This window comes from Cannabis sativa, chromosome 2 (genome assembly GCF_029168945.1).
Source record: "Cannabis sativa cultivar Pink pepper isolate KNU-18-1 chromosome 2, ASM2916894v1, whole genome shotgun sequence".
NCBI classification, from domain to species: domain Eukaryota; kingdom Viridiplantae; phylum Streptophyta; class Magnoliopsida; order Rosales; family Cannabaceae; genus Cannabis; species Cannabis sativa.
In genome coordinates, this window is record NC_083602.1 from 3675860 (window position 1) to 3688714 (window position 12855).

The 12855-nt window shown below is 32.2% G+C and overlaps 1 protein-coding gene across 1 annotated transcript; it reads right to left on the reverse strand.

Moving 5' to 3' along the window:
- Positions 1-930: 930 nt before the first annotated feature.
- Positions 931-6338, reverse strand: LOC115720962 (uncharacterized). The gene is made up of 13 exons (XM_030650181.2): positions 6049-6338; positions 5738-5825; positions 5568-5638; positions 4857-4971; positions 4662-4741; positions 4342-4426; positions 4167-4247; positions 3205-3299; positions 2991-3041; positions 2693-2773; positions 1803-1875; positions 1583-1660; positions 931-1176 (listed from the first exon to the last, which is right to left on the reverse strand). Exons 1-13 carry the CDS (start codon positions 6321-6323, stop codon positions 1132-1134), a joined length of 1218 nt encoding a protein of 405 aa, XP_030506041.2. The 5' UTR covers positions 6324-6338; the 3' UTR covers positions 931-1131.
- Between the last annotated feature and the right edge of the window lie 6517 nt (positions 6339-12855).

Consider the following 12855-nt stretch of genomic DNA (forward strand, 5'->3'; position numbering starts at 1 on the left):
ATTAGACTAAAAAAGTTTTCTGGATACCGAAACAAATTAAGGGTGTATCAGTACATCCCTTTTATAGGGATGCATTGTAGAATCACCCTAACAAAGTATAAACAAAAGAAAAAAATAATGAATAATAAAAGTCAAAATTTTTGGGTTACATAGACCTACTTTTCCGACAGCATCACTTATAGCAACTCCCATTAAAATTGCAGTTAGAAATGCTCTTAGCAATCTCTCCTCGAGTTCAATCTTTTGCATTCTCAATTGGTCATGCAAAAAAAATACCCTAATTTCGAAGATCTGTCTGTAGTGTTACCTTTAACGGTTGGAGAGGTATTTTCGTATAACCTTTTAAATATTATATTTGAGTTCATTGCTTTAAACATATTGTGACAATTTTATTTTTTTAATTTACAGTTAAATTTGAAAAATTTAAATCTTACTTCAAGCTGATACCAACCCTCTTCAAGTTGCTGATTTCAAAGATGCGATTTTGTAGAAATAATTCTTCCTTGATCTGTTGTTGCCTTGCCAACAGTTCTTCATAAAAAATCATAAAAATTACTAACGGGACGGGACAACAAAACTGCCCCGCTTCCACTCCGTTCTCCACGGGAACCCATCCTCGTGAGAAAAATGTGCATCATGCATCACAATTTGCATTGCAGCCACATCATCCAATCCATAACTAATTCAAGTGACTCCCATAATTTAGATCATAAAACCATATGATAGGAAAATTAAAATAACTTAAAATCATTAATAGCCTGACCATACTTCTGTGTTCCAAATTTCCCATGCCTAGAAAATATTGAAGCATTTTTTTTTTGGGGGTATTCATTTCATTTCTTTAAAATAAATATTTGAACATATTTATTTCAATTCAAAATGTTTTTTTCTCTTTTTTTGTTGCTTATGTGACCTAATGCAAAGTTGGAGTGTTGAGAGTAAAGTTTCTAAATTCAAAATATACAATATGTAAAAACAAAACACTTTGATGTCATGTACATGTATAACAATCTTGATTACATATTAAACTCTAGTTTAGAGAAAGGGCCAAAATGGAAAATACTACAAAATGCAGTGAACTGAGGTCAGCACCCAAATGATAGTATTGTTATTATCTTCTCTTTTTGCTTTCTACTTCAAAGGTTGAGATTGAAATGGCCTACGAAGTCCTGGTATCTGCAATTTTTTTGAAAATTAAAACGAAAAAATGTCACCCACTTGCTCAAAAACAATCTCTCATAAGTAAAACAGCTCACTATCTCAACTTCACTAAGAATATAGTCTTAGTTATGTTAGGGGTCACTATGATCTTTACTTTGTTTCAAGATGTGAAATGTTTCACAAAGCAAGAACAAAAATGAGTGCAACCATAGATGAATGAGAATGAGAATGAGAACAGTACAAAACATAAAACAAAAGAGTATTATCTTATAACAGATTGTCAAAGTTTTGGTTATTTGAATCTAAAGTGAATAGTGATAGTTGTCCTAATCTGGGAGTTGCCTAGTGATTTACTTATAATTTATTGTGAGAATAAGGCAACAATCCATTTAAAATGAGAACAAAATATAGAGACACTGACCTCAACTCCACGCGGGCCAATCCGGTTACGAGAAATAAAATTAAGTACTAAATTAGCAAATTCGTCAGGTACATCTTCCTGTGAAAATTTGACAAGTCAAATATGGTTTATTAAATTTTATTGTTATTTTCAAAAGAAATAAAGAAAGATGAAGTACACAAAACTCAAACTATTTGCCAAACTGTCAACATAATTGATATATATATATATATATATATACCTGTATAGCATGCCCAGTATGTTTAACAACCACCATTTGAAATTTTCCTTGCATTTGACCAATTGTAAGAGCTCTGTTTTAACAGTTAAATAAATAAATAAATAAGGTCGATGATAGCATACAATTGAAATGATTTGCATACCAATAAATTTTAATAGTAAATTAGAAATGATGTTTGGAAGGACTGACAAATAATAAATGGAAAAGGAACATAAGAAACTCGTTACCTAATTACATCCAATTCCAAGAACAATGATATAACATGCTCTCATTCTAATAACTGATTATTCAGTCTAGTTATTTATTATTTATTTAACGAGGGAAAGATTATATTTGGCTGTTTCGAAACTTTTATTGGAAATGGAAAGGATTCTAGAGTTTCTGGAAAATATATCTAAACATTGCTACATTCTCAATGCTACTTCCCTTACAAAGATAAGAGTTTGATACTTTTGGGTAGTCAAACACCTTTTAAGAGACCCTAGGGAGTAGGGGCAGTATGAGTCTCGTCACCCTGTGAAAACCCAACAATAGAGTTCAACACCGAAACTTTCAATCTTGTTAGAAAGTCTCAACCTATCCTATCTTCATCCTTGCTCTTTCTATCACACAATTAACCTCCACTTTCAAGTACTGATTACATCACAGCCTTAAATAACACTTCCTAGAAAATGTGTGAAAGGAGGATAAAAACTTAACTCCTCTGCTGTCTCTGCTCAATTTTTGTGTGGATGCTATCCACAGTCAAACCAAGTTCCATTCTCAACTTTATTTTCTATTTTAATAGCTGGAGTGTATAAAATATGGAATCTGACTTCATACCAAACCATGCTAATATGCAAGGAAACAAGAAAACAACTCTTAACAAACTCAATGGAAATAAAAGATACCTGTCTAGTCGATCTGTGCCGGCTAAAAGCAACAACTTTGGAACAGGAGATGACAGGAATTTTTCGGAAAGGCCTTCATACCTGTGAAACAAGATCTCAGTTTCTTTAAATGATCAATTATTCGTGATTAATAATGTCCTCGATATGAAGACACTCTAAGCAACCATGAAAGCCCCCAACTCCCGTGTTAAATATATGTAAAGGCATGTGTATCATTGTTTAAATTCAAGTTACAATACAAAACTATCTGTCAGTAATGAATGGAATGCTGAAATAATGCAAAATCTCAATGACATACCAGCCTCTCCAATATTTTTCTGTTTCTACCAGTTGCGCTCTGTGTACATAACTGCCCACAAAATGAAAGGGATTTATGACCATAGAAGAATTAAAAAAACATAAACCAAAAAACAAAAAGACAATAAATGGTTCGAGAGAGGCAGACGGTTACATATCATTCATTATACATGGTAAGGAAATAAAAGAGAAGAGTTCTAGCCTGGGGTCCATACCATTTCTTAGAGTCATCATACTTTAATGTGGGGGGGATTGACACGCGAGCAGATTCAATGTTTCTCAAAGAGCCCCCTTTGACACTCCATTCAATCTACAAAGATTAGACTTGTGATGTTCTTGAGGATTAAAAAAAAAAAAAGCATTTCACTGCCAGCAGGCAAAAAATTATAAATTGAATAATAATAAATAAATAAACAAAATGATACTCAAGAACTGCAAAATCAACTTATGACTAGCATTTCTATCCTTATTTGGTAGGCATGATTTTAATCTTTGAAGAGCGAAGATTTATCGTAATAAAGGAAAAGTACTACATAGATCACGCATCACAAACAATGAAAAGAATTGAAGAAGTATATTAGATCAAAACTAAAGTACGACATCATTCAGAATTTTGATAAAGATATTAAAGGAAGCAAATCAATCTTGCCGATGTGCAAAACAAGAAAGATCATATAAGATCAACATTAAATGAAAATTTATCTTAAATATTATTTTTAATGTGTCAAAGGCTAAAAGATGTTCGAGAAAAGGTTTAAAGGCTTATAGGCATATAGCAGAATCATTACGTCCTGCAAATAAGGACATTCAGATGTTGCAGGATTAACCAACTCATTTACTAGTTCACCTATTTAATAGAATCCAGGGCCAGCAAATGTGTTCCACAATAGGCATTAAAGTGTAAAATATGTCCAAGAGCAGAAACGTTGTTTTGTTTTCTTTATAAGATTCCATATACGACGAACTAATTCAGTAAAAACCATATGAATCAACCAACCACCATGATTTCCTAAGAGAAACGCATCTAAATTATTGAGTTTCTTTCTTGGTAATTCTATCATGACTGATCTCATTTCCAGTTTCACTTATAATACAAACTAGCGCTTCAGGTCAATTTAGAAAAAACCAAAAGTGACATATATAAATATCATTTGAGATGGTAAGAGACAGTACAGACCGCTTTTTCAATGCTTGAAAAATGTTGCACCCGGCTAGATAGGATTTTCTGCATATGAATCAATGATGCCAAAGCTGTTCCCTGAAGTCATTGTTACTATCAGACTCAGTTGTTGATTACATAATAAGAAAACAGTGACCAGAATGAAATACAAGAAAAAGTTATGTAATTAAACCTCTACAACATCAATAACAATCAATCCAGCCAAGGTAGAGATAGCTTTACTTGCGGCTACATGTACAGCAACTGAGCCTCCCATGCTGTGTGCCAGAAACATAAACTCAAAACAATAAGGTGTGATAATTGAGGGAAATTAGTGTTTGGAAGAAAAAGGAAAAAGCAAGCTAATAGATGTTGAATATTGCTTCATAATTTTGTGCATGTATGTCATCCAAAATCTAAACAATAATAGCTGAGACATCTAGAAGAATTATAAGAAATATGAGAGCTGTTTTGTTTGTGAGATAGGTTGGTTGGAGAGCTAATAATAATAACCTGTGGCCGACAAGCACGATGGCTGGAGGGGAATCGCCATACATTGCTTTTACAACAGCCACAACATCATTGCACATTGTCTGCAATACACAACTTCTAATCAATGCTTTTTATGAATTGAACTAATGACACATTTTGGAGATCAAATAGCTAATGGGGTAAAAATTGGAAAGCAACTTAGGAACAAAGTTTTACCTCGATGGAAAGGTCGAGTTCATTTTCTGCAATTGATTTTCCATGTCCTCGCAGGTCCATTGCCACTACCCGAGCTTTCTCTTTCATAAGACTTGCTGACAATGAAAAGGAAAGCCTGGCAAAATATTTTTTTATATGTAATTCAACACAGTCAAAAGAGCACTTGAAACATTATGACATCCAACATACATAACAGTTACACAAAATTAGTTAAGGGAATAGAAAAAACAAGCAATATAAACGTATTTTAGTGAGGCAATTTTTTTTTTTGTCGTCTTCATGATCAGATGAAAACAATATTTTGCAATACATAAATATATATACAATATACCCCTATCTATTCAGCATTTAGAAAAAGAAAAAAAAATAGTCTAATTTTTGGTTTGTAAGTTATAGTAATTTAAGACATCCTGTACAATTTCAAGAAATTCGAAATAATTTACAATATAAAAAGAAATATTCAAACAAAAAAGAAATCACGCATACAATAAATTTTTTGAACTATGTTTTCGCCTTCAAAATTTTATAGGATGTCTTAAATAATTACAATGGACTAAAAAAGAATTGAACTACAAAATTCTCCAAAAATATCCAAACAGATATAAGTGCATCGATAGTGCACCCCTAACTGTAGAATTTTCCTACATATTTATAACACTAATAACAGCAAACATTAATAGTGAGAGTGACAACAATTATTATCAAACATACCCAGTATAACCACCTCCATGTAGACAAAGAACAACTGGACCTTCTTTTCCTGCCTTATACACATGAAATACCTAAAATGATAAACCCATTAGAACAAAATTAAAAAAAAAAAAAAAAAACAAGAAAAGAAAAAACCTCTGATGGATCAGAACTCAGAAATCCAAACTCACATCATCAGATTCCGGAATACTTATATCCTCTTCTTCATCAAAATAGCTCAACCAATCCAAAGGTGAGTACTTTTGAGAAGGAGTGCTCCTACAAAATCACATTTAAACAAAAACTCAAAATAAAAACACATTCAAATCCAAAATAATAATAAAGATAATTACTGCACAATACGTAACAACACTTTTGAAAAACTTGTTTTAAAATTCTTTTTTGTATGAATTTCTAACACTAAACATCACATTCATATATATCATCTTTTTCTGTATATATATTTATAAAAGTGAGGAAGGTGATCGAGTTGAGTACTGACTGAGTGGGAGGTCGAGCTGGAATGGAGGCAAAGGCGGAGAGAGATTGAGGGTGTTGTTGATGTTCTGTAGTTTCTTCAGGTAACGAAGTTAGAGACGATGATTCCATGGCTATGGCTATGGCTATGGCTATGGCTATGGCTTCCTTTTTCTCAATTCTCAGTAGTTCAGAGCTTCGGATCATCTCATTCTTAAGCTGATCGGTCCTTTTTCGTCTCTTAAATATGATGGGCCTAACGGTGCATTGGACTCTCCCCATTGAAGCCCAAAATCCCATGAGAGGACCTTACATGGGCCCAAATATAATTAAGATAAAGTTTTGTTTAGTGGTTGATTTGAATTTTAATTTAATTTATATTATTTCTCTTATTATTACAATTAATTAAAATATAAAAATATATTAGTAATGGACTAACTTATTGGGTGGGTTATTTTTTTTAATTAAGTTAATTGTACTTAAATTTCCATAATCTTTATATTAAATGGAATAAAATGTAATATATTTCTTCATATCTATTTGAAATCATTTTAATATCTCAATCTCCAATAACCACGTCCTCCACTTCTTTGATGATTTGTAGCAAAAGTAGTACATGTGCGAGCTTGCCAAAAAGTTACAAGCATTTTCTATAAAAGAATTTTTCATTATTTTTTGAAATATTAAAAAAAAAATGTAATTTATAATGACTATAAAAATGGACCTAATATTCCAAAAAAAAATAAAAAATACCTCTAAACAAATCTTAATCCCTTTTTAAAAAAAAAAAATCTTAATTAAATACTCTACCACCATCATACACATCATTGCATTATAAATATAGTATTACTATTAGTTACCAGTAGTATTTAATATTATCACAAAGTGACACTTTGTAAATAATTAGCGATATATTAGGCATTAATAATATTTTTTTAGTATTTCTCTTATAAATAATATTGGATAAGTACCAGTGGCGGAGCCAGCCCAATATTTTAGTGGGGATAAATTTTTTTTTTTTTTTTTGAAGCATTAATAAAAAAATATAATTTTTATTGAAAAACAAAATAAGATAAAAATAAATATATGTAAGAATAAAAGTGAAAGATACGAATTTTATGAAGATAAGTATAAAAATATATAAGGATATAGATTAAAAAAAAAAATTTATGGGTCAGAGTATAAAATATCTAAAAATTTAGGGAAATTTGCGGTATAAATACTCAATTTCTTTGTTTTGTTGCTAATAAGTACTCAAATTTTAAAAATAGGGGCAAAAATACTCAAATTATGTATTTCCATTAGTGCCGTTAGTACTCACTTAACGGCTCCTTTAATGGCTAAAAAAATTACCACTTGTTGATTCATAATTGGTTTAATTCATAATTTTAATTAAAATTATTTAAATAAATTTAAAATAAAAAACTAATAAATTAAAAATCATTTTCTTCTTTTTCTTCTTTCCCTGCAATGGACTTCTCCGCTTGGTTTTTTTTTTTTTTTTTTGATGAACTGGAGTTCTCTGTTCTTGCTCCATTTGCACCTCTGATTTTCGATCTGCCTAAACTCGCTCCCGATCTCTGCACCTCCTAACCTAGGCTTGTCCAACTCCGCGCCCATCCTCCTCGCCGTGAAATCTCGCTTAGCAACCAATCTTTATCGTCGCAGAGATCAAAAGCTGGAAAGATTACCCTTCAACGAAGATAGAAGCTTAGTGGAGTTGACGACTTGGGTTGTAAATGGAGATTTGTTACTGGGTATTGTATAAACATTAGTTGGGCATTAAATTTATAAGATGATTTATTAATCTTCTTTGTGAAAATTGAAAAGTTAATGAATTTTTATAAAAGAAAACCAAAAATTTATGGGTGTGTGTAGCTGAGTGGCATAGATATGGCTGCCAAGATTCGTTTTACTTCAAATACATGAAATATTTCATGGGGTTGGTTCATGGAGTCATGAGTCGTTCTGAGAAGAAGAATAATTAATATATATTATTTAAAATTTTATTTAATTAGTTTTTTATTTTAAATTTATTTAATAAAAAGTATGAATTAGACCAATTATGAATCAACATGTGGCATTCTTTTTGAGCTATTAAAGGGGCTGTTAAGTGGGTACTAACGGGAGTAACCGAAAAATATAATTTGATGATTTTTACCGCTATTTTCAGAAATTAGGTACTTATTAGCAACAAAACAAATAAAAAGAGTATTTATGCCACAAAATTCCCAAAAATTTATATGAAGAAAAAATTGAGAAGGAAGAGGGCTGGAGGGGGGTACAAAAAATATTGCCTCACTTTGTGTCGTTATTATCTTAAGGTTGCTTTTATTGTGTTTTATTTCTTCTGTTTGGGAATACATTGTGTAGCTGAGTTAGAGATTTGCAAAATGTGCTCATTGTAGGGGTGTTCATCAAACCGCTCAAACCGCTCGCACTGCACCACACTGCAAAAAAATACAGTTTGAAATTCTTTGCGGTGCAGTTGCGGTTTGACTTTTTCTTAAACCGTGCGGTGCGGTGCGGTTTGCAGTTTTGAATTGTTAATATGCGGTTCAAACCGCACCGCACCGCATATTATACAAATACCAATTTTTATATTTATTTAGATCCATTATGTGAATGTTCAACTTAAAGTTTACTAATTATTGTATTGTTGACGCTTAATTTTTTTTTCATATTTATTTTCAAGCCTTAAGGTATTTTAACAAGTTTTGCTCAAAGTTTGTTGTATTTGTGATAGTTTCATTATTTAGTGATAGTCCAAACTGCATAAACCACAGTGCGGTGCGGTTTTTGCGAGTTTTTAATTTCGCAGTGCGGGTGCGGTTTGGGAAATTGGAAAAATCGCATGTACAGATTGGTTTGAAAAAATAGTCAAAAACCGCACTACCCGCACCGCGAACAGCCCTACCTCATTGTTTATTGTTTATTTTGTGATGTTTCAAGTTCAACCTTTGCAGCTTGAGACAATAACTTGGCCGTCCAAGTTGTAGTGTGTAATTATTGTGGGAGTGGAAGAAACCTCTTCAACAATTTCATTTGATTTTTCTATGTGTTGGGACACATAACACAATCAATCATTAGCATTGTGATATTTTTTTTCTTTTGAAAGTATTGGGATTATGATTTTAATTAAATATTTTCCGAAAAAAAATATACATACATCTATTATTAAGCTCATGGTATATGAAACTTAAGATAAAATTAATTTTTGAAACCCCTACATAAATAGTTCAATTATTATTAAAAAGAATAATTTTAGTACTTTAGTGTAGTAGTAACACTTTTCAAAGCTCTTTAAGAGTTGGAAGTTGGAAATTGATCTCATAATCTCTTAATTTAAAATAACACTCTCTACCACTACACTGAATATTATTTTGTTATGTTGCCTTATTATTTCTGTAACATTTCTGCTTTAAGTACGAGTACGTTATTCTGGATGTTCTCTGCACTGGTAACTGACCTTACAGACCAACACTAGCACGCTTAATTATGAAGTTTTTTCATGATAAGTTACCAAAAAATATATGCACATTGTTGATATAGTATCAATTAATCTATTTAAGTCATCCGTGTAATCTCATACTTACACAGAATTATCACACTTGACTTTTCCCAGCAGGCAGTGCGGGATTGCACAATTTACTCAGCATTTCTCTTTACAAATCACGAGACTACTGACTATCACAAATTCCTTTTATATATTGTTAATATAATGATAATTATTTTTTCATAATTTTGAAGCCCCGATCGTTTGGGAACTCAAGGCGCACGCTTGACTTATCTCAAAGTCAGCCTTATTCATAAACTTGTCCCAAATCATGACATAATTTAATATTTTTTATTAACTATGAACTTTCATTGAATATAATCAAATTTTAATACATTATCTAAGAATAAAAGAAAATCATCCATATTGAAACTGATGCCCTCAGAGTCTTCCAGACTTTAACATCTTCATCAAGGGTTTTATCTAGTTTTTCGAATTTAATCTCTGATGTTCGTTGTCTTTTATCCTTTTTCCCTGAAGCATTTATCTTTCATGTCAACAGAAACGCTAACCATGCTGCTCATGGTTTGGCGAAATATGCTTTAGAGTTGGATCAAGACGTTTGCTGGTTAGGGGAAATTCCCTTTCCTATTTTCACTACTGTTGTTAATGATTGTTGTTGATTAATAATATTAGTGAATTTTTCTAAAAAAAAAAACTCACCATCTGAATGTACAAACTACTAATTTATACGCGACCAAAATAACCGCAGTCGAAAGCCAAAACCGAATATACACATATATTATCATAAGGGTAATTGAGTAATTTCAGGAGAACAAAGGAGAGTTCGCACGTGTGGCGTCGTAGGATTTGGGTTCACTGATTGATGAGTCATTTTCTCGCATACTCACACGCTTACTTTCTTCTTCTCTCTCGGCTTGGCGCTCTCCGCTGCCCCCAATTCTCACAGGAGGTAATTCACCTACCAAAAAACCTTCTCTTCCAGATTTCCATTCTATCAATTCTGGTTTAATGCATCAATTACACTCTATTTTTACTTCAATTTTTCTTGATTTTCATTTGTGGATCGTCTACTCTGTTTGTTTCCCGAGAAAACAGAGGAATCACGAGCTATCGATGAGTTTAGGTTTTGTAATCGATAGTGTGGTAGTTGTGATTTCATACTGATTACTGTTTGGTGTATCTTAGGCAATGCATTTTGGAGATTGGAGTTTGGTCAATTTCTTTTTGGATGATTTGTTGTTGAATTTTTTCATTTTTTTGGAAAAAGAAACGAGAAAAGGAAATTGCTTTTGTGTTTTGACGCCAGGAACGATTGGGTTTCGAAAAATATTGTGTTTTCTTGTGAAGGAGGCACTACTAAGGATTCTCTTTGTTAATTTATGAGTTTCTTTATGTCAAATTGTAATTTCTTTTCCCCTTTTCAGGGAACATTTGGTTTGGGACAGGAGATTGTAAGAGTTAAGAAAGGTATATTCTTTTTTATTTTTTTATTATTGTGGGTGTTGATGATGTTTTGTCGTGTATCAATGGATTTTGATACTGAGTGCGTGATAAGTTAAGAATTTAGGGTGTTTTATAGCTTAAGCCTAAAGTAAATCATTTTCTTTCTGCTGATAATACTAAATTTAGGAATGTTAGTCATTTTTGATGAATTACTTTTTATAGCAGTGAAAGTTCTCTTTGATTTTTCTCAAGTTTACCATGAAATGTAATGCACCATTACACCCTGAAGGTTTGACTTGTTTGAAATTATGCTTGCATCTGTTTGTTTAGAAAATCTTCTTAAGTTTAGATCAATTGTTTGTAGGACATTTCTATTCAAAACAATTGAAAATGTTATCTGCATAATTGTATAATTTTTGTTAGTTTCATAATTTGGATTATAAATAGTCACCAAGACTTTTGAGGTTGGTGTGTTACGTCTTGTGTTTCCAAATCTTGTAACATATGGCATTTTGGAAACAAAATTGCCGATCTGTACTAATTGCGATATTCTACACATTATTTCCATATACTTGTTGAGTCCCTTCTTCTTCTGTTGACAAAAACAAAAAGTTCATTATTTTAGAATGTTAAAGAATAGAGACTCACTTATATGTAGCCTGAATTTTTTTCATTAAAGAAGGAACATTAATTAGTGGAGAGAATTATCTTCTGCATTGGATAGGAACACCCAATTTAGTTATTTACGATGCAAAATTAGCCTATAATGTACCTTATAGCCTTTGGACTGATACTTGTTGATACTAAATTCAACAGTCAATTTTTAGCTAGTGTACTGGGATTACAAAACTTACCTATTTCAAGTAACCTCTAACTTGTCTTTTTTGATCCTTTCTATGTTTTTTTATTGCTTCTGTCAGACCCTTAGTTGCCTTCTGTCCATTATTGGATCTTAAAGTCCAATATCCTCTTCCTTTTCCATGGTGCAGTTGGACTTTCTCTCACTTCTCATCTCATGTCATCACAGCCAGTTTTTTTTTTCTTTTTCTTTTTCTAGTTGCTATATAAGCCTTTTTCTTCTGTCAGACCCTTATCTGCCTTCTTTCATCTCTTGAGGAACACATTTTCTCATTGCTTGACTCTGGGAGGTGAATTGGGTGGAAAAATGTCCTCAATAAGTGTACAAATTTTAGAGGTAGATCCTGCATGTATTTTGTAGGAAACTCTTAGAGCAAGCTTTCTCAATGGGATTTATAGGGGTCCAAGATGAATACGTGATTCTATACCTTGGATGTTTGTCTTTCAATTTAAGGTTGAGAAGTAATCTTCTTATATCAAGAAATCATCTCTAGATCTCAGTGCAAGCTCATTCCCTTGCATGGTATGAATTTAAATTTTTCGGTGCCCATGGAGATTGACTTGGTTGCTCACTGCCTTATGTTGACCTTAATGCATCGTGTTCCTGCCTTTTCCTTGGCACCTAGCCATTTGCATCCTCCCTGCAATACTCTGCAAAAGATTCTTTCACTATTTTTGTAAATAAAATAGAGCAACTTCTGTTTCGAATCCATACTCTTCTTTTGTCTAGAGGGTGTCCTTATCATAAAGTGAAGAATTTTACTTGTCAAAATCATAAGTCTAGAGCCTGGTTTGTGCTTTATTCAGATTAGTTGTGGTTTTGGAGTCATGACAACAACTTTGGGTCTCACAGATCTCTCTTGCGCCACATTAATGCAGTTGCAGTTTTCAGATAAGATTAGGTAGGGATTCTTTTGGGTAGGTTTGCTTGGCCCAGATTAAGGTAGAAATCAGTTGAGCTCTCAAAGCTAGTGTAATGTTTTTTCACATTCACTATCAGTATAGAATGTG

Coding starts and splice junctions, on each gene's coding strand:
- LOC115720962 (XM_030650181.2), bottom strand. CDS start 6,323: ATGGGATTTTGGGCTTCAATGGGGAGAGTCCAATGCACCGTTAGGCCC. Junction 4,742..4,856: donor AACTCGACCTTTCCATCGAG/GTAAAACTTTGT, acceptor TGTGTATTGCAG/ACAATGTGCAATGATGTTGT. Junction 3,300..4,166: donor TTTCAAGCATTGAAAAAGCG/GTCTGTACTGTC, acceptor TAATCTTTGTAG/ATTGAATGGAGTGTCAAAGG.